The sequence below is a fragment of the Mytilus galloprovincialis genome, chromosome 4 (genome assembly GCF_965363235.1).
Source record: "Mytilus galloprovincialis chromosome 4, xbMytGall1.hap1.1, whole genome shotgun sequence".
Taxonomy (NCBI): domain Eukaryota; kingdom Metazoa; phylum Mollusca; class Bivalvia; order Mytilida; family Mytilidae; genus Mytilus; species Mytilus galloprovincialis.
Genome location: NC_134841.1, coordinates 45,116,517 through 45,144,254, shown reverse-complemented (window position 1 = coordinate 45,144,254; position 27,738 = coordinate 45,116,517). Strand labels below are relative to the sequence as shown.

The 27,738-nt window shown below is 31.7% G+C and overlaps 2 protein-coding genes across 2 annotated transcripts; both read left to right on the top strand.

Moving 5' to 3' along the window:
- Positions 1-136: 136 nt before the first annotated feature.
- Positions 137-11,750, top strand: LOC143072238 (V-type proton ATPase subunit e-like). Its single transcript, XM_076247082.1, has 4 exons — positions 137-297; positions 9,351-9,398; positions 10,008-10,155; positions 11,178-11,750. Exons 1-3 carry the CDS (start codon positions 185-187, stop codon positions 10,123-10,125), a joined length of 279 nt encoding a protein of 92 aa, XP_076103197.1. The 5' UTR covers positions 137-184; the 3' UTR covers positions 10,126-10,155; positions 11,178-11,750.
- Positions 11,751-15,600: 3,850 nt separating this feature from the next.
- LOC143070630 (microfibril-associated glycoprotein 4-like) lies at positions 15,601-20,063 on the top strand. The gene is made up of 6 exons (XM_076244859.1): positions 15,601-15,727; positions 16,642-16,749; positions 17,367-17,497; positions 17,849-17,945; positions 18,832-18,996; positions 19,773-20,063. Exons 1-6 carry the CDS (start codon positions 15,637-15,639, stop codon positions 20,018-20,020), a joined length of 840 nt encoding a protein of 279 aa, XP_076100974.1. The 5' UTR covers positions 15,601-15,636; the 3' UTR covers positions 20,021-20,063.
- The last annotated feature ends 7,675 nt before the right edge of the window (positions 20,064-27,738 follow it).

The window sequence follows — 27,738 nt, the reverse complement described above, 5'->3', positions numbered from 1 at the left end:
GGAATATGCTCGTGTCGGTGCCCGAAATAATTTTTGATATTCTGATGCGTTCTGCGATTTTCTTATTAACTGGTACTTAATATATATTTTTTCCCTATGCTCTTATAGCTATCCAATATTTACCAGTCGCTAACAAAATCGATCACATGATTATTTCCTGTCAAGCAGCAGTCGAAAATCAGTTATGGTAGACAGAAAAACACTACCAGTTGTTATTGTGACGGGGTTTTGGGCATTTGTTGGAATAATATGTCCAATTCTCATTCAACTGTTTATGAGAAGATCAGCAAATAAGGGGTATTTGGTTATATATTGTCATACAGTACAGTAATCATTATAAAAACAACTGTCATGTACAGTACTCATGTTGAAAATTTTATTGTTAAGAGGGGAATATTGAGGGTTTTTTCTATAGAATTCTAAATAGAATGTATAACAATGACAGACTCTGTGTGAGGGTAGATAATGGAATAACTGATTTTTTTAATTCTAAAGTTGGAGTCCGTCAAGGGGATGTTTTAAGTCCTAACCTGTTTAAATTTTTCATAAACGATTTGCCCAAAGCTTTAGAGGACAACTGTGACTGTTTACAATAAAATAATAAATGTGTACCTTGCCTTCTCCATGCGGATGACCTGGTGTTATTTTCAGATAATAAAAAGGGGTTATAAACCCAACTTAATATTTTATACCAATATTGTAATAAGATAAATGATAAGATAAATAATAGTTTATTAAAGTGTCACATATTGATCTACATTAAAATACATAAAAACGTTAACATCATAAAAAAAGGATCAATACCCAGCCTATAAAGACTTACGAGACACTGTAATGACTGGTGTCTTGAAATAAACACAAAGAAAACACAAATTATAATCTTTAATAAAAACGGGAGACTACTGTCAGATGAATTTAATAGAATCCGGGTCCGTCCGCCCTGATTTCGGTTCGCCCTAGTTACTGTTCGCCCTAGTTCCGTTTCGCCCTGAGACCGTTCGCCCTGATACCTGTTCGCCCTGATTTTTATTTTTTATTATAGTATTGTGTTGTGTGTATTTACCTAATTTACAATCTCCTTGATATATGATATCACCATACTTTTTAATTGGAACCTTTTCAATTATGATTATATTATAGGAGTTACAACAAATATCTGCCATAATAATTTGACGTATTACACCATTTTTTCTTTCATTTTGTCAGCAAAATATTTTTGAAGTCAATATAGACACCTATAAATGCTTAGGTACACTAACAGTCAATAGAATGTATTAACCATGACAGTGAAGTAGGTGAGTAGTTACAAATCAGACTATACGTGTTTCTCTTTTCTCGTTTTGTTTATATAGATTAGACCGTTGGTTTTCCCGTTTGAATGGTTTTACACTAGTAATTTTGGGCCCTTTATAGCTTGTTGTTCGGTGTGAGCTAAGGCTCTGTGTTGAAGGCCGTACTTTAACCTATAATGGTTTACTTTTTAAATTGTTATTTGTATGGAGAGTTGTCTCATTGGCACTCACACCACATCTTCCTACATGTATATCTATGGTCAGAAAACCGTTCGCCCTGATACCTGTTCGCCCTGATTTTTATTTTGTATTATAGTGTTGTGTTGTGTGTATTTAATTGAATATGTTGAAGTCAGTCTACAATTTCGCCGAATATTTACGAACTATTGAGAACTAAGTTAATTAATATCTGTATGTAATTACGTTACTAGTAATTCACTATCACACATCCTTTTACTTTACATTTTCTCACATGATTTGATCAATAAAAATGATACATTAGGAGCACTAAAGTTATACAGTTGTCGGACCGCTTGTACAGTTTGGCAATATAACTTTGTAAAAATTTTATTTGAGAAAAATGTTATTTTCATTATTAATCCATCAAAGACAATTCATATAACAATCAGTGATATCAAAGATTTCAAATTATCAGCAATCAAAATTCAATCAACAGTAATTAAAAGTAATTATAAAATAAAGTGTAACAATGCAGCCAAGAATTTTATTTCATTAATATTCTGTATTTAACTTTTAATAGATATACATAAATTTTAATATATATAAATATATATTTCTTTCATTAATGTAACGTATACATTGTATATGAAAATAGGGCGAACGAACCCAGGGCGAACAAACTCAGTGCGAACGAACCTAGGGCGAACATGTAATCAGGGCGAACAGTCCCGATACCAATTTAATATAGATGCAAACAGAATAGAGTGTGTGAAATTCTATAAATACTTAGGATTAGTTCTTACTAATACAGCATGTACTGGAAAATTTAATGCAGCTAAAAAAAACCTATATGATAAAGGACTAAAGGCTTCATTTAAATTTTACAAAAACATTAAGTCATGTTCTCCATCTATTAAGACTTTACTTCATATTTTTGATCACACCATCAAACCAATAGCTTTATATGGCTGTGAAATATGGGGTATGTTAAATTTGACTCAAAAAAGAAGAGCCATGCATCTTTTTGAAATCTTCAAAGATTGGGAACCTGATAAATTAAATCTTAAATTTTGCAAGTACATTTATTTTCTTGGTGTCTCCAAAAATTGCACAAATATTGGAGTTATATCAGAGCTAGGTAGATTTCCTTTATATATAGAGATTAATACATGGCCTTTTCCATATCAGCCTGGGTATCATCCCGAGACCCTCATATAAGCCCGAGACGGAGTCGAGGTGCTGATATGGGTCGAGGGATGATACCCAGGCTGATATGGGAAAGGCCATGTATTAATCGCTTTATCATATACTTCCGACAATAGTTTTATGTAAGGCAAATAAACTAATGCAATAACTAAAACAGTTGAACCTTTTATAAAGAAAATTAAAATTATGAATCAAATATACTATAGTTGTCCAACAACAGCATCATTAACTCCTTATATATTTATGGTAACATTTCCTATAGAATTTTGAAACATTGAAAATTTGGAAGAGTTTTACGATCATTACTACTCCATGTTTGTTGTACTATAAAATGATTCATAATTGTCAATGGCATTTGTTAGCAAGTATTAAACTATCCCCACAAAAGTTCCCGTAAATTTTGACGTCGTCATAAAAAACATCTGACGTCACAATGGAAAAGTAAACAACCGATACCGGAAACACCGGAAGTAACTTGCACGAGAGGCACTGATATGGGTTTTTTGCACGAGAGGCACTTGATATGGGTTATCAGCCCGGGTGGGAAGATATGGCTTGTGCACTTCCGCCCATTACACATATGCAAAAGCTATCATATTAATGCTAAGTATATGATAAATTAACATAGTAATTCAAGTGTTTATGTATTGGCACCGCCTTGAAAACTCGCCCACTGTTCTCTTAAGTGATGCTTATATTGAAAGCTCCTCTGATAAAACGGTGGCTAATTAATCGTGGTATGCAAACATAAAGTTTTTTAATGAAAAACTTGGTTTAAATTTAGTACTTTGTAAAAAACTCAGTAAAAATAAATTCAAAATTTTACTTAGAAAATGTATCAAAACTGATTTTTTAACATATTGGAGCAATCAAAAAGACTTAATAAAAAAAGATGATCACAGTAAATTGAGCAACTACTTTGAATTTAAACATAATTTCACTTTTGAAGATTACTTTAATATTAAGAACAGAGATAAGAGAGTCATACTAACTAGATTTAGAATAAGTAATAAATCATTGTCTCCCCATAGAGAGAGGCCGTTACGAACGAAAAATTGATGAACATGAAAAAAATATTACACTGCCAAGATCAGAGAGAACATGCCAGTTTTGTTCAATGAACTCGGTTGAAGACTAAGAACATTTTTTATTTAAATGTACCCTTTATAATAAGGAAAGAAAAACCTTTCTGGATGAACTCTTTACAAAATACCCATATTTATCCCAAATATCCGATAGTAATCTGCTTATTTGCCTAATTTGGTTCATGTCAAACGATAGCCTTCATTTTAACTCTAAATTATGTGAATTGCTATCCTCATTTTACACATTGAGAAACTAAATATTTAGTTATCCTTCGTTCCACATATACAATGTAGGCAACTGACTCTCCTCATAAAAAATGTGTGTATGTATTTTTATCTGTATTTTATTTTTCACTTTACATGTTGTACTGTTAAATCAATCATCCTTAATCAGAACGATAGTTGTATGTTTGAGTGTATGGGAGTGGGAGAGAAAGGCTTTTTATTTTTACTTTATGGGATTACATGCTTGTTATGAGCCCTATGATTAGGAAATAAAATAGCTTTATCTTTATCTTAGTACTAGTCCAAATAATTATGACGTCGTCATAATTATTTGGACTAGTACAGTACGGTCATCACTGTTGACAAAGTGTTGTAAATCACTAGTCTGAAGACGACATTTGAAAGGTTAATGTTGTGATCATTATCTTGATCATCAGTAATTCACTTCCTATTTGTAAACAGGGTAAGACCTACAAAATGTATAATCCAACAGTCCCATAATCGGACAACCGGATAGTCCCACAGTTCCACAAAATCTGACAGCTCAATAGTCCGTGTACAAAATGTAGGATCGTCTTTTACTGTCAGCCTGTTGGACTAGTATAAAAACCGTCGGAATTTTGGGGTGTTGGATTATAGCTACATTCCCTTTGTTAACCACAATGGAAAACTATTTGTACTGTTTTTATACGACCGCAAAAATTTAAATTGTTTGGTCGTATATTGCTATCACGTTGTCGTCGTCCGAATACTTTTAGTTTTCGCACTCTTACTTTAGTAAAAGTGAATAGAAATCAATGAAATTTTAACACAAGGTTTATGACCACAAAAGGAAGGTTGGGATTGATTTTGGGAGTTTTTGTCCCAATATTTTAGGAATTAAGGGCCAAAAAGGGCCCAAATAAGCATTTTCTTGGTTTTCGCACTATAACTTTAGTTTAAGTGAATAGAAATCTATGAAATTTTGACACAAGGTTTATGACCACAAAAGGACGGTTGGGATTGATTTTGGGAGTTTTTGTCCCAATATTTTAGGAATTAAGGGCCAAAAAGGGCCCAAATAAGCATTTTCTTGGTTTTTGCACCATAACTTTAGTATAAGTAAATAGAAATCTATGAAATTTAAACACAAGGTTTATGACCATAAAAGAAAGGTTGGGTTTGATTTTGGGAGTTTTGGTCCCAACAGTTTAGGAATAAGGGGCCCAAAGGGTCCAAAATTGAACTTTGTGTGATTTCATCAAAAATTGAATAATTGGGGTTCTTTGATATGCCGAATCTAACTATGTACATGTATGTATATTCTTAATTTTTGGTCCCGTTTTCAAATTGGTCTACATTAAGGTCCAAAGGGTCCAAAATTAAACTTAGTTTGATTTTAACAAAAATTGAATCTTTGGGGTTCTTTGATATGCTGAATTTCAAAATGTACTTAGATTTTTAATTATTGGCCTAGTTTTCAAGTTGGTCCAAATGGGGGTCCAAAATTAAACTTTGTTTGATTTCATCAAAAATTGAATAAATGGGTTCTTTGATATACCAAATCTAACTGTGTATGTAGATTCTTAATTTTTGGTCCAGTTTTCAAATTGGTCTACATTAAGGTCCAAAGGGTCCAAAATTAAACTAAGTTTGATTTTAACAAAAATTAAATTCTTGGGCTTATTTGATATGCTTTATCTAAACATGTACTTTGATTTTTAATTATGGGCCCAGTTTTCAAGTTTGTCCAAATCAGGATTCCATATCAAGTATTGTGCAATAGCAAGAAATTTTCAATTGCACAGTATTGCACAATAGCAAGAAATATCTAATTGCACAATATTGTGCAATAGCAATTAATTTTCAATTGGAGTTATCTTTCTTTGTATAGAATAGTAGTTGATAATATATGTTGGAAATTTGCCAGACATGACTATGATGTCATTTTCTATTTTTATTTGCCAATAACTTTATGTAAATAACTTCATTGGAAATTTGCCAATATAAAATGTTGCTGATGTAGCTTTTTTTCCTTATCTTATCTAAAATGTTTTTAGATAATGTATGTTGGACATTTGCCAGACATGACTATGATGTCATTTTCTATTTTTATTTGCCAATAACTTTATGTAAATAACTTCATTGGAAATTTGCCAATATTAAATGTTGCTGATGAAGTTTTTTTTATTGTTTTATACAATAAACAATGTATATTCACTTTTACTACCAACCAATCTTTACCATTCAGTGATAACAAGCCCTTTATTTTACATTTTAATATTTTATGATGTATTTAAAAGAGTAGTTATTGTTGCAAACTCCATTAGAAATTTGAATTGATATCAGTTTTGGAAAAAGGGAAACGGGGATGTGAAAAAAAAATGGGGGGGGGTTAAATTTTTCTCATTTCAGATTTCATTAATAAAAAGAAAATTTCTTCAAACATTTTTTTTAGAGGATTAATATTCAACAGCATAGTGAATTGCTCAAAGGCAAAAAAAAAATTTTAAGTTCATTAGACCACATTCATTCTGTGTCAGAAACCTATGCTGTGTCAACTATTTAATTTTAGATTTAAATAAGTTTGAAGAAGAAATCTTTAATTGATTTGTAAAATATCTTGACATTTGTTTTGTGTAAAAAAAAACATGTAATGTCAAAAATTTGATCACATTCCAAATTCAGAGCTGTATCACGCTTGAATGTTTTGTCCATACTTGCCCCAACTGTTCAGGGTTGGACCTCTGCGGTCGTATAAAGCTGCGCCCTGCGGAGCACCTGGTTACATGTACCTACAGCAGGTTGGGAACAAACCCTCTATATGGTGTTTATACCTGTATAGAGGGAGAATACTTCTATATAGGATAAATTATCCTTCTATAGAAGGATGTTTTTGTTAAGACTGGATTTAAAGCAAAATACTTAATTTAATATGCACATGCCCAGTTTACTGCTAAACTGACGGATATACAATCTATTAATTTGTTCATCATAATTGAAAGCTGTGATGATCAGGTAAATTCCACTCAGTTATAAATACCTCTATGACCTGCAGTCTGTCACTTTTTATACGACCGCAAAATTTGAAAATTTTTTCGTCGTATATTGCTATCACGTTGGCGTCGTTGTCGTTGTCGTCGTCGTCGTCGTCCGAATACTTTTAGTTTTCGCACTCTAACTTTAGTAAAAGTGAATAGAAATCTATGAAATTTTAACACAAGGTTTATGACCACAAAAGGAAGGTTGGGATTGATTTTGGGAGTTTTAGTCCCAACATTTTAGGAATTAGGGGCCAAAAAGGGCCCAAATAAGCATTTTCTTGGTTTTCGCACTATAACTTTAGTTTAAGTAAATAGAAATCTATGAAATTTTGACATAAGGTTTATGACCACAAAAGAAAGGTTGGGATTGATTTTGGAAGTTTTGGTTAAACAGTTTAGGAATTAGGGGCCAAAAAAGGGCCCAAATAAGCATTATTCTTGGTTTTCGCACAATAACTTTAGTTTAAGTAAATAGAAATCTATGAAATTTAAACACAAGGTTTATGACCATAAAAGGAAGGTTGGTATTGATTTTGGGAGTTTTGGTCCCAACAGTTTAGGAATAAAGGGCCCAAAGGGTCCAGATTTAAACTTTGTATGATTTTATCAAAAATTGAATAATTGGGGTTCTTTGATATGCCGAATCTAACTGTGTATGTAGATTCTTAATTTTTGGTCCCGTTTTCAAATTGGTCTACATTAAGGTCCAAAGGGTCCAAAATTAAACTTAGTTTGATTTTAACAAAAATTGAATCCTTGGGGTTCTTTGATATGCTGAATCTAAAAATGTACTTAGATTTTTTATTATTGGCCCAGTTTTCAAGTTGGTCCAAATCAGGGTCCAAAATTAAACTTTGTTTGATTTCATCAAACATTGAATAATTGGGGTTCTTTGATATGCCAAATCTAACTGTGTATGTAGATTCTTAATTTTTGGTCCCGTTTTAAAATTGGTTTACATTAACGTCCAAAGGGTCCAAAATTAAACTAAGTTTGATTTTAATAAAAATTGAATTATTGGGCCTCTGTGATATGCTGAATCTAAACATGTACTTAGATTTTTGATTATGGGCCCAGTTTTCAAGTTGGTCCAAATCAGGATCCAAAATTATTATATTAAGTATTGTGCAATAGCAAGAAATTTTCAATTGCACAGTATTCAGCAATAGCAAGAAATCTTCAATTGCACAGTATTGTGCAATAGCAAGAAATCTTCAATTGCACAGTATTGTGCAAAAGCAAATATTTTCAATTGCACAGTATTCCACAATAGCAAGAAATATCTAATTGCACAATATTGTGCAATAGCAAAAAATTCCAATTGGATTTCAATTGGAGTTATCTTTCTTTGTCCAGAATAGTAGTTGAATCAACTTAAATCATTGTTTTATACAATATACAATGTATATTCACTTTTACTACCAACTGATAGATTAAAACAATCTTTACCATTCAGTGATAACAAGCACTTTTTTTACATTTTAATATTTTATGATGTATTTAAATGAGTAGTTATTGTTGCAAACTTCATTAGAAATTTGAATTGAGATCAGTTTTGAAATAAGGGAAAGGGGGATGTGAAAAAAAAATTGGAGGGTCAATTTTTTTCATTTCAGATTTCATAAATAAAAAGAAAATTTCTTCAAACATTTTTTTGAAAGGATTAATATTCAACAGCATAGTGAATTGCTCAAAGGCAAACATTTTTTTTTAAGTTCATTAGACCACATTCATTCTGTGTCAGAAACCTATGCTGTGTCAACTATTTAATCACAATCCAAATTTAGAGCTGAATCCAGCTTGAATGTTGTGTCCATACTTGCCCCAACCTTTCAGGGTTCAACCTCTGCGGTCTTATAAAGCTGCGCCCTGCGGAGCATCTGGTTGTAAATTGCAAATACATTTACTGATTTTGTGTCTGACATGGTTAGATACCCAGTATCCTTTGTTTTTCTATTATTATGTATTCAATGGTTGAGAAGCTTTAGTCTCTTCAATTTGGTTGGTTTTTTTATTATTATATATATTCAATGGTTGGTAAGCTTTACTCCCTATAGATTCTATTGGTTCTAAATGTGATTGTTGTTTTTTTGCATTTATTTAAATTTTCTAGAAATGCTGGATTGTTTTGGCTATGCACATGATGTACATGTATTGGGCAAAATGCATAAACTCTTCAAAAGAGGCCTGTTGAATGTTTTAATTTATTGTTACAATTTTGATAAGAATACCCTAATAAGGTGGAATTTAATTACAACAATGTGTTCATATTATATGTTGTGTATTATTTGTTTCAATAATCATGTTACCGTAAATATATATATTTATTTCAATTACAGAGTTGTTCAGTTAATGTTAGCTATGAGTGCAGCCTGCTGTTGGTTATTGTAAGTATAGTATACACCTAACCATTTAACATATGCCCGTACACAGAGATTTGTTGACCCACCCCTCAGTCATGGTCTATGATTATGATACTTTTGAGTAGTTTACATTTTAAAATTTGTGATTAGGTCAATTTAAGATGAACCAATAATAGAAAGTGCCTTAATCAGTGATATTTGGAATGCTACTATTATAAGCATTTGCAGGTCATACTTTCTATGCAGACTGTATGGCCCTACTCCTCAGTCATGGTTCATTGACAAAAAGTGTACATAGTTTACATGTTAAAATTTGTGTTTAGGTTAGTGTAGAGGGACCAATGTACATACATGTATGTTGCTATATGTTTTTGTCAGTTATAATTTGTGCATAACACAGAATTGTGGGTAGATGGGCCTTTACTTAAATGCCAGTTTTCTATTTTTAATATGATCATAAAATATAATCTACAATAAATACTTCACCTCACTCACTGCACAATGTCAGAAATGATCAGAATTTATACACCTTTTCTATGTCCGATACATACGTACAATAACACATATTAACAATAAAACTTTTGAGGTTTCACTGATATTTATTATATAATTATAATTTGAACTGTTTTTCAGCTGGTTATTGGCCTTTTTGTTCCAACTTAATCCCCTGATGGGTCCAGCTTTAAGCACCGACTTGATTAGAGTCCTGCAAATGGAATGGACTGGAGATCCAAACCATGCAAGAGTATGAGGCTAAATAAATTAGGGAATCATGTTAAAGGTAGGTTTGATACATGTATGAACTCAAGGAAAAACATGTAACAGATGTACAAAAAACCACAATGTAAATAAACTTAAGTGTGGGTTTGAAGACAATGGGCATGAGGGTTTGTAGCCAGAGATATCCTGCAAGTAACTCATGTAATAACGTTTTGATGACAGCTTTTTAAAGTCATTGTTTTATAGTTAAAGTTGGCATCATAAAGCAAAACTTGTAAATATAATTCAGTATTAATTGAGTTTTTCATTTAAAAGTGTTATAAAAAATACTGAACTAGTTAATTCAAAAACGGAAAGTCCAAAATAACTGACAAAATCAAATGCTATTAATCAACAGAACAAGTGAAAAACAACTAGCATATTCCTGACTTGGTATAGGCATTTCTTTAGAAAATGCTTGGTTAATCCGGTGTTATAGCTACCTAAACCCCCATCTTGTATGACAGTTGTTTATACTTCCAGAAGAATAAGTAAAATGGCCACAAAAGTCACTGTTGATAAAAAGAAAGAAAAAACCAAGGTGTTGTTCACAATACAGTTTATATACATTTGTTTAAATGAAAAGAAAGGATATGGGGTATCCATCCTTGAAACAAAATCAGTACGTGCACAGCAAAAAAACACAGAAAGCAGAGGAAGTGTATATACATGTATCAAAAATATGTTAAATAAAAACATGCTAGTTGACCTATAAATCTGACAGGGCTTGTAAATACAACAAAAGCCCTGTTAGATTTATATGTCAACTAGCATATCCGTAGGGCAAGTACAAGAAAACACATCTTGCCCCTTAAAATAGCAATGACAAATGACAAACATGATTCTGATTTTCAGGTCCTTAAATCTAGTTAAAATTGTATGAAATTTTTTTTGGACCCCTGCACAAGACTCAAAGGATATTAAAATTTCTATATTTAACATATATACTTGTATTTAATGATTCTTACTGAGGTAAGAGAATCTGAAGACATTGAGATGAAGTGAAATGAATTTGACTCTTTAATCTATATGGTATATTTTTAGTTTCAGATATTTTCATCATTAGCTAGTCCTCATCTTTATGTGTAGATCCAGAATGTTTCCTATTGAAGACTCCAGACACAAAAAAAAGATAAACAGATTTAGTGACATTTTTATTTAATTTATTTTGGGAAATAAATATTTGAAAGATTGTGCGACTACAAACACATACATATTGTTAATTTTTGATACAATAAAGCACAATTTTTCGTTATCTCAAATCTAAGCATAAGAATAAATAACATTAAGTTATTGGTAATTGATAGACAAATATTTTATTGGCTGCAAAACAAGTATTGATTGAACCTCAGTCAATCTATTACATACATGTTGAATTTCTTGGTGAAATGCACTTTGTAGCTATGTTTCATACTCTGTGATTTTTATTCAAATATGAATTTTCGGTGGGATATTAAAATGCATTTTATTTACATTTATTCATATACAATTCACCTAATTTTAGATTTCACTGATATAATAAACAGGAAAAGAATGTTTACATGTATGAGACATGCAAGCAAAGTTGTTGTTTTAGTGTACATGTATATTATAATGTAAATAAATATAAAAAAAATATTCATAATGTTACCTTTTGTTTTTCTATTTGATAACTCTGCTTTTAGAGGAGGAGAAACGAATGGCATTCACTATTTGTACAAAGTTGTTTTTAAAAGGACCAAGATCTAGAGTCTAGACTATCCATATTTTATTTGAAAATGGCTGCCTTAAGGTCTAAGGTTTTGATCTGGTATATGTCACTTACGAAAACCATGGAACTGTTTTGTTGTAGGTAAATCTAAACCAACTCTAAATAATCATTGCAAAATGTACATTCCAATCAGTCAGGGGTCAAAATAACCTTGACCTCCATTCTTTGTCAATGATCAATGGTAAGATTTCTTAATTAAAGATGGGGTGGTCTTATGGAAGTGTCCACCTCAAGTGCGAGAAGTTGTTGGTTTTTACCTCTGCAGGCAGTGGAGGGTCAAATCAAAGACTAAGATTGGTATTTGCTGCTACTCTGCTATTACATGCAGCATTAAGCATGATGATTAAGGAGTAAGAGCAAAGACTTACATGTTGGATGAATAGTCCTTCTGCCAGATATTATGAGGTGTATTAGTTGATAAAAAGTCAAGCTCAGTCTGTTGAAGTAGTACAAAGGACTTAACAGCCATCCATAATTCATCATTTTAGTCATAGCAATTTCTTAGAAAATAAAAGATGTGGATACATTTAGGTCAATCAACTAGGTTGTTGTACTGAAATAAATATTTGGAAGGTCAACCCGTGACATTTTTGTCTGACAAGTTTGACCTTTGAATCAACATGGTATGTATATCCATTTTATTTTTTCTCAGTAATTATATATAAGTATTGTTTTATTTAGTCTACATATTCATTGTAAGGTGTTTATGCTCATTTGAGTGGTGACCTTGACCTAATTTATTTGGTTCATTGCATATATATATGTCACTGTCTTAGATTTTATTGTCTTGCCTGTAATGAAAGTTGCAGAATGCATAATAGGGATAATAATCCAGCAGCAGTTGTGGTGTAACCTGATTGTATATAGCTTTCTTTTTGAAAGGGTAGAATACCTGGAGGCCTCATATAACCTTGTATGCAGATGCATAATTATGATATGAAGTTTTTGTCTGTCATTTGTCTATTTGGCTTTGACCTCATTTCATAGTGCATTGACTCCTTAAAACTATTTAGTTTCTTTTTTGCAAGATGTGAGTTCTCAACTATTGGGAGTTATAGTATAATCATCTTTGGTTACTTGCAATGTCTGCATGTTCATCAGACATAATTCTTTTGTCGACCTCATGGCATGGATCAGCGATTGTGATAAATTTTATTAATCAGTTTTTCAGATAGAATAAGCATTAGGTCTCGATTTTACGATAAAGATTAAAAAAACAGCGTGTCCAGTCAGTGTGTCTGCATGTAATCCCTGTTTCTTTAATTTCTGTTAAGAAATAACGTAGTGTCTGCCTTTATTCCCCGGTTTCTTGAATATATAAAGAAATAGACATGTTTCTAATTTTGCCCTGTTGTCTTTCCCTATTGCTATTTCATACAGAAATACCAATAGTACTGTGATAAATTGTATTCACCTGTAGTTCTTGTTTCTTTAATTTCTATATAGAAATAATGAAATGCACACTTGTGTCCGCTTATCCCCCGATTTCTTTGATTTTTACAAAGAAATAGACCTATTTCCAGTAATGTAAGAGATCCTTCAATTTTTCATTTTTTATTTCTAAATATTTACACAATAAAAAGAATAAAAGTATGACAGAATACTGAAATACAAGGCAAATTAAAAAGGAGGAAGTCTGTCGAAATTCATAAAATCAAACGCCGATGTCAAAATAGCGAATAGAAATATTTTTCTCCATAAAGTCAAGAATCAAATTAAAAGTTAGGATCCAGTTTGGTTCATTTCCCGGCTGTTCCTGTTAACACTCTTTGAGATTTCATATTTACAAAAATCGGGTGCATATTTTGCTGTACGAACTTTAGAAGTGTATCAAGAGTACACGTTGCAATTGCTGGCGCTTTGTTCAAAGTAAGTTATGTATCTTTGACCTTTGTTTTTTCTTAATATTCAGATTCAGATTTAAGAAATTATCAGTTGTTAAAGAATGATTTTAAGTCAAAACAGGGGAAATAATGGTTTTGGGGGGATTTTATTTTCTGCATAAAGTTGAAACGTAGTCACCCCTCCCCTCATAGTACCAATACAGTGGCGGATCCAGGGGGGGGGGGGGTTCCGGGGTTTGGAACCCCCCTTTTTTTGGACGATCAATGCATTTGAATGGGGACACGTAGTTGGAAACCCACCCCCCCTTTTTTGTCCTGAGTTAGGAACCCCCCTTTTTAAAATGGCTGGATCCGCGCCTGCAATAGGTAACGGAATTAGGATATAAAAGTTGTATTTAAAATTGAAACCTGATAATGGGAAGTAAGGTCATGTACTTTTACCAATTACTAATGTTAATTCATTATTGTATAATTGCACGAAAGAACAAAAATGTACCAAAAAGTTTAGACGAGATAATATATAATTATGGAAAATTGTTTAGTTGATTATATAAGCGCACCTCGGGCCACATCTTTGAAATAAGTTGGTCAGGAAGATTATTATTCTTATGTTATGACCTGAGATTTGTTTTGCCTATCATTGTACAAATTTTCATTGAATGTATGATTTTGTAAACCATTAGACAGCACTTCCGTATTGACATTACTTAATGTTTACCTTCCCGAAGTACCCTCTATATTACCTTCATTGTTGAATAGATTTCGTACTGTTTAGTCTGTAGTGTTCTATTTATTGTTTTGTGGATTTGATTGTTTATCGTTTGTCCATTTTCGATTTTTGTCATTATCTTATCGGTTTTATCATTTTTATCTTCCTGTTCGTTTTTATTTGAGACGTTTTGACAGTACATATTTCCAGTTCATAAAATTATGCAATTGCTATAAAACTGGTGTGCTTTTCTCTTTAACATGTAGATAAATGCTCTCAAGAATGTAGACACGTAACTCAATAACATAAACGGTACCGATTTTTCTGCACCAGATGCTCATTTCGACAATCAATGTCTCTTCAGTGATGCTCGAGACCAAAAAAAATAGAAAAATCCAAAGTTGAGATGATAAATTGGTTAATTTAAAACGAAAATACTTTAGTATCAATGTAAAATATGTATTTTACGTTTGGATAATGTTTAAATATTCAATTATTTTGGCCTCGGACATCACTGAAGAAACACTAATTGTAAAAATGTACATCCAGTGTAGTAAAGTTGGTACAGGCTATGTTTATTTGGATGGCTTAATGAATATAAACATTACTGTACTACAAAATTACATGCTTAAATTAAAGGATCCTTTTTTGTACTTAACATCAAATTTTGCTACGGATAAGACGGATAACTGTTTATTCCTTGTTACCCTGACCTTTCCGCAGAAATAATGTCATTCGCTGCCAAAAATTAAAAAAAAAATGGTATCATTGCAAGCTTAAATGGGTGTAATATATATATTATATATGACAGTTGTTGTCCCTTCGTTTGATGTGTTTTGTCATTTGAATTTGCCATGTGATTAGGGACTTTCCGATTGAACTATCCTCGGAGTTCAGTATTTTTGTGATTTACTTTTTCCATGAATAATTGGCACTTAATTTTCTTAATATTTAAAAAAAAATAACTTTGATGATACACTCTTTTTGTATATGTTTTATTTAGAAAACTTAACTTGCAATATTCCGAATTGTCATACATTTACAAAGCATATCTATTTCGTTATTAGTCATGCAAACAGAATACACGGAATATATTTTACTTGCCAAAAATGTAACACCTTGTAAAAATCAATTTACAGTCTATGTATATAAACGATATTTCTTACAAGGTTATCAATCTTTTCGAATACACATTTAGACATGAAGATGATTCTCTATACGGCCATATGTCTGATTTTCTTTACGGGAGACAATTTTGCAGAAAGAACGACAGGAAAGGACTGCGCATCTGGTATACTATTCTTAAATATTATTAAAATATATTTTTCCTTTTAGATTAGTTTAAAAGAGTTCATCAGACAATTTAAGCGGGTTTTTTCCTCTCAAAATTGTTTTCCTAGTTTCATTCCATCTGTTGTTGTTAAAACTGGGTCGCAAGATACTGAAGGTACGTTCAAATTCGTAAATCGAAAATAAACTGACAACGCCATGCAAAAAATGAAGATGATCAAAAGACAAACAACAGTATAAAAAATACAAAACAAAACAAAGAAAAATGAAGACTGAGCAAAACAAATACCACCAAAAGCATAGGGTTATCCAAGGTGATCAGAAGGGTAAGCAGATCCTGCTCCACATATAGCATCGATAAGTTGCTCTTGTACAAGTAAGTATACACCCGGTGATATGTTATCCAAGGTGATCAGAAGGGTAAGCAGATCCTGCTCCACATATAGCATCGATAAGTTGCTCTTGTACAAGTAAGTATACACCCGTTGATAAGTCTGGTTCGACAATTGTGACATTCGAACAAGAGGACGAGATTGTAGTTTCGACAATTGGAACTTATCTGTCGTTTCCTGTGAAACAGATATTTGATAACGGTCAACCAACTCGTGATGGCGCACGTTAAATTTTCGAAGGGATGATTTTGAGTTCTTGGTTTAAAAGATTCATTGTAAAAAGCAACGTCTATCAGAGAAATTATGATTTGACATGCAAGCCATGTGGTATAATTAATTATATAATATAATGGCTAAATCAAGTTAATTGTATGTTATCATTGTTATTTGAACTGATGAAGTTGCTAGACATATATTTGGACAAAGTATGAATTTAAGTCAATGTTAATACTTAATGGATCATAATTTGACAAACTATCATAATGTATAATGAACTATTTCGGGAAATCAAATTATTTTGTAGCAGTTACCTTTTCTGGCGAAACAGCGACTAAAGTCGTTGAGTTGCTTTCTGACAATTGTGCATGCAAAAAAGTAAAAGAGGATGATGAACCCCAATCCTCATGCACAGGTAGGAGCCATTTATATAATTCATTGCAATATAACTCATATATCTGGTAAAACAATATTCGTTTTATTTCGTTTTTTCGTCGTTTAAGTCGAGGTTATACTATTTGTTTTAGATACATACAAACATAAACTTTAATACCAATATTTTAGATACATATATACATAAACATTTATACCAGCATTTTAGATACATACATATATATATACATTAGTACCAATAATTTAGATATAATGGTCAATGTGTTGTTGTGATGTGGTCATGTTTTACACTGTCTTTGATTTTTGCTAATGTGCTTTGTATTCTTGTCTTTGTCTATATACCATTTTTGGTTTTCTAATTGACATATTTGTATGTTTTATAACACAATTTTGAATGATGAACCCGTGTTTTGTCATTTTTACCTATTATGTCTGTTTGTTTTGTTCACACATTGTTGTCAATATAATGGAATTTTATGCGACTGTCATACAAGTGAGAGGTTTAGATAGATATAAAATCAGGTTTAATCAAACATTTAAACATAAGGAATTACTTGTAAGAAATCAGTAATATGATTATGGCAGTTGTTTTCCATTCGTTTGAAATGTCACGTGTTTAATACATATCTGTATTTTCAGTAAAAAGACCAACTGACTGTGGTGAACTTGACAAATCAACTTGTAAAAGTGGAATTTACAAGATCTTTCCTGATAAAACGTCTGGTTTCAAAGTTTTCTGTGAAATGAAGAAACATGGTGGTGGCTGGACTGTGAGTTTGAAGGAAATATTAGAAGAAGAAGAAGAAAAAAAGACATGTTAACGAATTTGCAAATTAGTTAAGCTTTTAAAATACAATTAGAAACGTTACCTTTGAAGAATGTTAATAGAGAAACTATGAATCAATTTATCAACCAGGCGGAATCTTGCATCGAGCGAGAACAATGTTTTACTTTGTTTATCTCTGAAAAAAATCCGTATTATCATTAATAGAAGTAAAAGTAGTATTGGTTATCAAATGTATTTTTCTTCACCAACATTAAAGACTGTTTGTATTTTAGTTATTGAATGATATTAGATTGTTCATTGCATTGCTGAATTTCAAATGAATCATATATTTCAGGTTTTCCAACGTAAAATGAACGGAAAGATACAATTCTACAGGGACTGGGACTCTTATAAGCAAGGATTTGGTAACCAGAATCAAGAATTTTGGTTGGGTAGTTAATACTTTTACATACATGTAATATGTATATTATTTTATATATTGGTTCCAAGTATTCATTTACTCTACCGGCATGTTATTCATAAGGCTTACACAAATGAATTGAAATGACTTTTTTTTGGAAGCTTGAATGACCAATTTTTAAAGGTTGTACATGATTATAGTGTTGCTTAGTTATCTCGTAATTTATTTTTTTATCAAAAGTTTGCTTATTTAAACTTTGAAAAAAACGTTTATGATTTTGCATTTAAAGATGATAGTCCGTCGGATGGGGACGATAAATGGCTGACCCGTGTTAAGAGAGAGAGCAATATCTCTTGCACGTAAAAGGCATCCTTGTAGATATAGAAAAATACCAGGCCAATGCCGCTACAAGGCAGCACTCGCACCAGCAAAGTGGAAAGGGATTAATATAAGTTATAATAACTAATTATAACTTATTTCCCATCCACTATAAATAAATATGTTTAAGCTAAAACTAAACTACAAAAACAGCATTAATCCACCATTTTCTACATTAGACACATACGAACATATGCCTGTACCAAGCCAGGAATATGAAAGTTGTTATCAATTCGTTAGATTTTTTTCGTCTTGTCTTTGCAATTTGATTAGGGACGTTCCGTTTTGAATTGAAATCTTAAATCAATTTCAACTAGTATATATATATAGACAATAGTCAACATTTTCTTTGACGACACACAGGTGTCCTAATAATGCTTCAATCGTTTATAGTCTATACATTTTTTTATTTTTTTTAACAAATGTTACAGAAACAGTCCTGTCATTAACACCTTATTCCATAAACAACCTTTAATATTCAAAAGATATGTTATTTATAGTAAAAAGTCAACTTTCAACTTTATTAAAAATTATACTAGGTAACGACCATCTGCATCAAATTACCTCTCAAGGTAAATACAAAATGAGGATTGATATGGAAGACTTCGAAAACAACCGAAAGTATGCCCTGTATGAGAAGTTCAGTGTTGGTAGCGAAAGTTCTGGTTATATTTTGGATGTTAGTGGTTATTCTGGAGATGCAGGTAAGCTTTGTGTTTGTCTAGACCTTTAGAATTAGGGATTATTTTAACAATCCATATATAAAAATAGAAGATGTAGTATGCTTGCCAATGAGACAACTCTCCACAAGAGACCAAATTACACAGAAATCAGCAACTATAGGTCCATATCTTTATTTATTTTTCTTCTTCGACTCAATTTGATGAAAGTTTAAAAAAAATGTCTGATTATATAATAGTTTTAATTTTTTTGGAAGATATCAAGTCCACTATTATTTTCAAATTCAAATCTATATTTTCAAAGAAAGACATTTTACACTTTGAAATCGTATTTTTTCCTTAATTTGAATGTTAGCTATGTTTTTGTTGCAAAGAATGTCCAAAAATTAGCTAGCAAAAAGGGAAGAAGATATAAAGAGTTTGTGTAGTTAGGGACGAGGGTTGAACACACACACGTCAGTGATTGTCCCACGACAGGACACCTTTAATGTTCCACATTTTGTCGTCGAAGACCTATTATAACTATAACTAACTAAATAGCAGTGGGATTGGCTCATTTTCTATAGCCTTAGGGTGATCTGTAGTTGCTTTGATCTATAATGGATACTTATTTCATTTCCAATCATCCCCATCACTTTATCAAATTCAAGAAGACAAAAAAATATTTGATATTTAAACAAAACCATAAAGTCTTTTAGTATTTTAAAAAGTGTTGTATCAAAATGTTCTTTCACATCCGAATATTAAGTAACATAGCTAACAATGCAATTGTTGGTATGACATTCAAAGTATATCTTCAGGAGATGGCATGGCAATTCAGAATGGGCAGAAATTCTCAACAAAGGATAGAGATAACGATAAATGGGACAAGGCATGTGCAGTGGAATTCAAGGGAGGTTGGTGGTATAATAAATGTCACTACAGCAACCCGAATGGCCTATACCTGAAGGGGAAACATAAATCAGGTGCTGATGGAGTCAATTGGAGACTATGGAAGGGCTATCACTACTCACTGAAAAAAACAATCATGATGATTCGCAAAGCTTAACTGACGAATCTCATAATTCGACAATAAATAATGCAAACTTTCATTTTGATTATTCTTTTTATCAAAAACCATCATGCGTATCTATATTGCAGATTGTCTCATATTTTCGTTGGATTTCGGTTTTGGTTTTCTTGCTAAATATTATCAGTGTCATAGTCGGTACCTCATTACCGAGGTAATTATATGACCACAGATTTAATCAAAGTACCGATGTACTGTTAGCTAGAGTTGTCCCCTTGACCTGATTGCAGGGGAATAACTCAAATATTCCCACCTCGATATATACAGTCCGCTAAAAGTTAAGCACCACCTATTTTTATTGCATCGAAATTTTTTTAAATTTAAAAAATCAATCATTCCTCGAAAAAAAGAAAACATTCATGTAGCAATTTTGCTAACATATACCATGAACAAACCACAAATATAATTTTGGTCACTTATGAAGGTTCTATGCATTTAGGTTTTGCGTTCATAGAAATAGTGCAAATTACACAAATCAGAAACGAAATTTAAGTTTCACTGTGATTTTATTTTTCTACAACAATTAATCTCCCAATATTATTAAAATTTTCTACACATAATCTTTGGTATGTTCGGCAAATTTAATGTCAATATTTGAGTCAATAGCATGTGTAACACCCTCTCTTCCGCTACAGTTCCGTAACACGACGTCTCATACTCGGTACAAGCCTTCAAAACTTTAGTTGAGGAAATCTATTCCATTTATAAACAAATGCCACTTTTAAATCGACAGAATTTTGTGAAGGTGGATCTCTGCGATTGAGATTTCTGCCAATGCCATCCCAGACATGTATGGAGACATGGAAGGCCAAAAGACAGTGTAAATGGCTTTTTGCTCTTTGAACTCGGTTAAAATCCTTGCCCTGTGTGGTCTAGCGTTATCGTCCATACACAAAGGTCTTGACCATGTTGACGCAAGTGGGGGATTATCAAAATGAGGGACTACAATGTTTTTAGGCACCAAATCTCTGTATGTCTGTCCATTTATGTTATCCTGCAGAATTTGCATACCCAGCTTACAACGGTATAAGAAACAGCCCCGTACTGTAACACCACCAGCACCAAATGCAGTCATTGGGCAAATTTTATTTTGGTCATAGGTCGTTTTATTTCCCCACGAAATTCGTAATATGGCGTTTACTGATAGTTAAAAGAACCGACTCTCATCTGACCAATGAGTGTTTTGCCAGATTCTCATGTTCAAGCATAGATATTCATTATCCCATTGAAACCTGACTGTACAGTACCTGCCTGTTAGGGCCTGTCTCTTGACAAAACCACTTGCTCTTCTGTTGCCTTTATGAAGTCGATGGACCAATGTTCGAACATTAACACGATTACATGGAGAAACAGTGTATTTGTAAACGCGCAGATGCCCTTTAATAAAAAGTTGCTTGACTGTTTTATCAGAGTTCAATCTTATTGGTCGAAATATTCTTTGTGAGTGTATGTTAAAGGCAATTCATAACACCAAACATTGATAATTGTTTTGCAATTGTTAAAAAATATTGCCAGTTATATTTCGGTGGTGCTTAACTTTTGGCTGACTGTATATATTGCAATAAAAAATGTGCAGTTGCTTTCTTACATCGACTGTTGAATATTTAAACAGCATTTGTGACGATAACATATTTAAGTTAATCAAATAGGTAGGTTCTGTCATTCATGTCCAAACTAATCAAGATGTCGAAAGCGACGTTATCGATAATTTCAACACGGCATCAAATAGATACCAAGATATCGAATTCGTTGTCAACAACCATGACGAAACCTTATGTTGATATCGATGATGATTTGAGACAATGATATATTAAGCTGATTAAGTTAAGACCGACTATAAATATTGATTAAGGTTGAGATGATGTTCTCAAATTATTTTATCCATGACATTTATTCAAGGCAATAAAGCTATTATTTCTTCAATTTATTGTACCTTTTAAAAAACGAACTTCTTATTGTTATTTAGCGTTAACATGGTACTTCAGGTGATAACTATTCAGACAGGTCATACATGGTTACTCACCAAGACAGTGAAAATACAGAGACAACCGTACAAATATCAATAAACATGGATGTAAAATTATCCATATTTGGAAAAAAAGTCCAGGGTTTATTTATTTGTTAGAAGTTAGTTTTTTTTACTATTTTTTTTCTTTCCGATCTGATGAGTCAAACCCTTTTAAATGAATTGTTACATTATTTTTTGTATATCTATGTTTTGAAATTACATTACTGTCTCATATACTGTTGATTCACTAATATTCGTTGGATACTAATTTTCGTGGATTTCGTGTGTAAAGGATTCGAATTTAAACGATCAACGAGTTACAAATTTTCTAAAGGGATGTATGTAGACTTTAATAAAACCACGAAATTAAGTACCTACGAATATGCAAGTTTTCCTTAAACCACGAAAATTGGTACCCACGAAAATAAATGAATCCACAGTATAGGGAAATGGTTAGCGCTCAAAAACATGTTTAACCACACTACAGTCTTAAAGTAACTGTCACTCTGGTGCTTTTGAAATTGGTGATTGTCTTTGATTGACATCTACCATAATTGTCTACATTTGTACAAAAATATCTGGATGTTTGTTTTCCCATTTAATGACATTTTGTTATGTTGGTAGAAGACTTGTTCAATGCTAAATACTGTACAAGCCTAAAGTTGTTTACAACATTCCTTTTGTGTGTCTGATGGTGTGTTGGCTCTCAATGGAAGTCGCACACCACCTTGTTTTACCATTTCTAAATATCGCAATTTGATAAATGTTCAAAATCCAAACTAAATGGAGTGAATAGAGAAACAAAGCAATACGAAAATTTTAAATGTTGATATCGACTCAATATCATCAATATCGACAACAGATGAACAATGAGAAACTGGATTGTCTATATAGACAACTTAATTCCGTTAAAATTTATGCGTACGTTAGGTTCTTTCTTTTAGCTAAAGCGTTTTAACACTATTTTTATTTTCGTTCGTGGGATCGATAATGGTTTATATTTATTTAAAACAACATAAATAAGACGACATGCAAGTAAAACAATCATTTCACCATAAAAATAAACACTTTTTACAACTTTGCCTGTAACCATTTTAATATCCGTCGAAATATTTAATTATGATTAAAAATCCGTCAATATATTTCATTGGGATCAAAGAATCTGCTAACTTATTTAATTTGGATTTTAGAATCCGCCAAAATATTTAATTGGAAGTAAAGAATCTGCCAAAATATTTAATTGGAAGTAAAGAATCTGCCAAAATAAAAAATGCTAAATTCTTCCCGCTATACAGTATGCCCTGATATAATATTCTATATAGAAATTGTATTGTGTTTACTTGTATCTATTTGTGTTCGTCAAGATCCCCCTGTTTTTATAATTTAAAATAGGAAAAGCAGTGTGTCCATTTGTGTCCGCCTGTAGCCCCTTTTCCTATTTAAAAAAAAGGAATAAATAGTGTTCACTTGTGTCCTATTTCAAATGGAAAAAAAGCACTGTGTCTGATGTATCCATTGTGTTTTTGCAAATTCTCTTCATATAGAAATAACGGTCTGTCCACTTGTGTCCGCCTGGAGCCCCTGTTTCTTTACTTTAAATTTTGTAGCACTGTTGTGTCCATTTGCGTTCATCCGCTCTATCCACCGTTTCTCGAATTCTATAAAAAAAAATAGCATTAAATGAAAGGATTTTTTTTTACATTGAAATTACATGTGCCTTAGTCACTTTGTGTATTAATTATGTATTAGCGAACCACAAAATAACTAATGCTATAAATCAAGAACCAAACTGAAACCAAACTATTCCTACTCCTTTTACTACTTGAAATAAAGCTGACGTTAAAACTTGCTCAAGTCAAATCGATTTTGTCTAAAAACAATACTTCATTTCAATTCAAACTTTTCGAAGTGTTCAATTGCGTTGAAAGACATTAAAAAAAATATTGCCTTTTAAGGTCATATGGCCAAATAATATTATGGTAACTTACACTATATATCGACCTTTAATCGATCTTTTTGTGCATTTTTTTTTAATTAAAATTCCGGGTTTTCATTTTGCACTACATAACTATACATAGGTAAAGAAGGAAAAAAGTATGACAAAATTACTGAACTGCAATGCAAATTCAAAAAGTTATAGTTTATACACGCCAAGTTTTTGGTGCGGTTCGTGTTTTTTATTCTTGAGTTTTCTATGTTGTGTCATGTGTACTATTGTTTGTCTGTTTGTCCTTTTCATTTTTAGCCATGGCGTTGTCAGTTTATTTTCGATTTATGAGTTTGACTGTCCCTCTAGTATCTTTTGCCCCTCTTTTATACAAATTGACAAAATGAAACGATATCAAAATATGGAAAAATAATGATTTTTGGGAACTTTTGTTAATCAATTATGAAAATTTATTTGATAATCATTTCAGAAAAAGTTACTCGTATATTATCGGAATATAATTTTAAAGTCCTATCAAATTAGAATAAATTATGTAAAAATCTATATGCATCACTTTAAAGATATAGTATTACTCATGCAATTGACAAATACCAATCACCAAGTACGGATTTTACATATTTTAACCCATGTATGTCATTGCTTTTTTTAATTTCCCGAGGGTATCACCAGCCCTGTAGTCAGCACTTCTGTGCTGACGTGAATTATCATTGATATGGTCATACAATGTATTTATAAATTTGCTGTTTACAATTTGCAATTGTCAAAACTTTTAGGAATTTTGGTCCTCAATGCTTTTCAACTTCGTACTTTATTTGGCCTTTTTAACCTTTTTTGGATTCGAACGTATCTGATGGGTCTTTTGTAGACGAAATGCACGTCTGGCGTAAATAAAAAATAAATAATCCTAGTATCTTTGATGAGTTTATTTACAACCACTGTGTCGATGCCACTGCTACTGGAGTTTTAATTCCCCGGGGTTTTCACCAGCCCAATAGTCAGCACTTCTGTGCTGACATGATTCATCATCGATATGGTCATATTTATAAATTTACTGTTTACAAAACTTTTGAATTTTTGAAATACTAAGGCTTTTCTACCTCAGGAATAGATTACCTTAGCTGTATTTGGCAAAACTTTTAGGAATTTTGACCCTCAATGCTCTTCAACTGCGTACTTTATTTGACCTTTTTAACTTTTTTGGATTCGAGCGTCACTGATGGGTCTTTGTAGATGAAACGCGTGTCTGGCGTATATACTAAATTTAATCCTGGTATCTATGATGAGTTTATTATTATACAATAAATACAATAAAATTATAGAAAGATTATATTGTGTTCCAGATAATACCTTTTTTCCTGTTTTTTTTTTTATTGCACTGGGGTTAATATCAATTTCAAAAAAAAGTTATATTCGCCCTATTCTGCTGATATCATAAAATCAGGTGTAGACTTTGCACAAGTTTATAGAATTTACAATCTACAATTTCAATGACAGAATCATAACCATAAAAACCCATACTTTATACCCATGAATTGATATGGATTTATTAAACGTCACCAGTTTCTGAGCACTCAGTTTATAAACCAGTGTTATGTCGTCGAACGTGTCATCCTTTTTCTAAAAAAAAGTTTATTTGGAAGATATCGTTGTTAAAAATATTCTGTATCAACTTCACAGATAATACATACTGATCTTGAACTACAGATTCTTGGTACTGACGTTCTTTATCATCTGAATAGCGTGTTATAGTGTTCTTTTATTTGTCTTTGTAAACTATTAACTGTTTAGTCAATTATTCGTAATATCCTATTGGTGTGGCTCGGTACTGCGCCCTGTCAAAATGTTGTTGCGCTGTGGTAATATTTTGCACTGTTGTCTTTCATGTTTTTCTTCTCATTAATTGGTGCTAATGTGTTTTGTCCTTGTGCCATTATGTTTTCTTTGTTTACATATTTTCTTGTTTTATATTGATTAAGATTATAATACAATTTTGATTCTTTGCCTATATTTATGACAATTTTACCTATTATGTCTTTTTGTTTTGTTCACACATTGTTGTCATCTGAATTTCTTGCTACTGTTATTTTTTCCCATCATTTCCTAAACCTCTTGCTTGTACCTATCAGGAATATGACAGTTGTTTTCCATTCGTTTGATGTTTGTTTAGCTTTTGATTACACCAATTGATAAGATCTTTCTAATTCAAATTGTCCCTTCAATTTGGTAATTTTGTCATATGAAAAGTATTTCTTGAAATTTAAATGTTATAGAAATCATTGAACCAATGTATGCATATATATTACACTAAGGCTTTTATTCTCCTTTTTTTTAAATAATATCTATTATTGATAAACAATAAAAACAGATCACGTAAAAATCGTGACTAATAAGTGAACTCAAAGAGCAATGACATACGTTAGTTTTATATATTTACCATGTAATTCATTTTGTTAATTAAAAAAATCCAATCTCCCGTTTACAATAAGTTAAACGTCATAATACCACATATAAATTCATTTTCATTTCCCTTTTTAACTTTGAAAATTTTCCTGTTCTTCTGATTTACTCACCAGAATATGTACCCCATTAACAACTACGTATCCAATATTATTATTATATCTAAACTAAATGAAACAAGGTTATCTACTAATTTTACTTCTTCGTGCATCGACTTTCAATTTTAATTATTTATGGTATTCAACCAAAATAGTTACTTTTTTTGCAAGTTTTTGAAGAAACTGACAGCAAACACTAAGAAAATACTGCGTAAACTGTTAGCAAAATATAAAGATAAAGATAATAATTTTGAAAGTTATGTTTTAAGTAAATCTGGTCAAATTTTCAGTTTAGGAATGTATTTGTCTTATATAAGTCTTCTTACTCACTTATATATATAGTGACAAAAAGTATTTGCGAAACAGTGTTTTCTTCCACTACAAACTCCTCAGAGTCTGAATTGACCAGTTTTTGTGCTCGACCAGTAAAATCGAGCACACATTTTACTCGACTAGTCTCGACATTGTCTCGACTGTACTTAACTGTACTTAAGTTTACTCGACTAGGTCTCGACTAGGTCTCGACTTTACTTAATTAGTCTGATTCAGTACTTGATGATCTTTGTGTAGTCTGAAATGGTCTTGACCAAGGCTCGACCTGTCTCGACCTGTCTTGACTAGTCTCGACCTGTCTCGACTAGTCTTGACTCAGTCTCAACCAGTCTCGACCTGTTTCGACTAGTCTTGACCTTCAAATTTAGTTTTGACTGGTGTAAATCAGCCCATCTAACTAAATTAAATATTGATCTTAAAAAATTCAAGCTTATTAGGTAGTTTGATTTATTGCTGTGAAATGAAAGAATTTAATTTTACTATATGTAAAAAAAAAAATTATTATATAAAAATTCAGATAGTACAGTTTAATTTTTTTAATAACTTTTTCAAATCAACTTGGATTTTCATCAAACTATGCAGCTATCTTACATATATATCAAGCTTACTGAATCCCATTTCATTTAGTTTTTTGTTGTATTGCTGTAAAATTTAAGAATTAAAGTAATCTTGGTATAAAAAGCTAGGATTTGCAATTCGGACAAAATAGAGATAGTACACTTTAATTTTTTTAATAACTTTTTCAAATCAACTTGGATTTGCATCAAACTATGCAGCTATCTTACATACATATCAAGTTTACTGAATCCCATTTCATTTAGTTTTTTGTTGTATTGCTGTAAAATTTAAGAAT

Bases quoted from the DNA above. Each gene is read 5' to 3' on its own strand.
- LOC143070630 (XM_076244859.1), top strand. From the start codon at position 15,637: ATGAAGATGATTCTCTATACGGCCATATGTCTGATTTTCTTTACGGGA. The intron at 17,498-17,848 runs GTGAGTTTGAAG...CATATATTTCAG, and splicing joins AACATGGTGGTGGCTGGACT to GTTTTCCAACGTAAAATGAA. The intron at 18,997-19,772 runs GTAAGCTTTGTG...GTATATCTTCAG, and splicing joins TGGTTATTCTGGAGATGCAG to GAGATGGCATGGCAATTCAG.
- LOC143072238 (XM_076247082.1), top strand. From the start codon at position 185: ATGGTAGACAGAAAAACACTACCAGTTGTTATTGTGACGGGGTTTTGG. The intron at 298-9,350 runs GTATTTGGTTAT...TTTCAATTACAG, and splicing joins AGAAGATCAGCAAATAAGGG to AGTTGTTCAGTTAATGTTAG. The intron at 9,399-10,007 runs GTAAGTATAGTA...ACTGTTTTTCAG, and splicing joins GCAGCCTGCTGTTGGTTATT to CTGGTTATTGGCCTTTTTGT.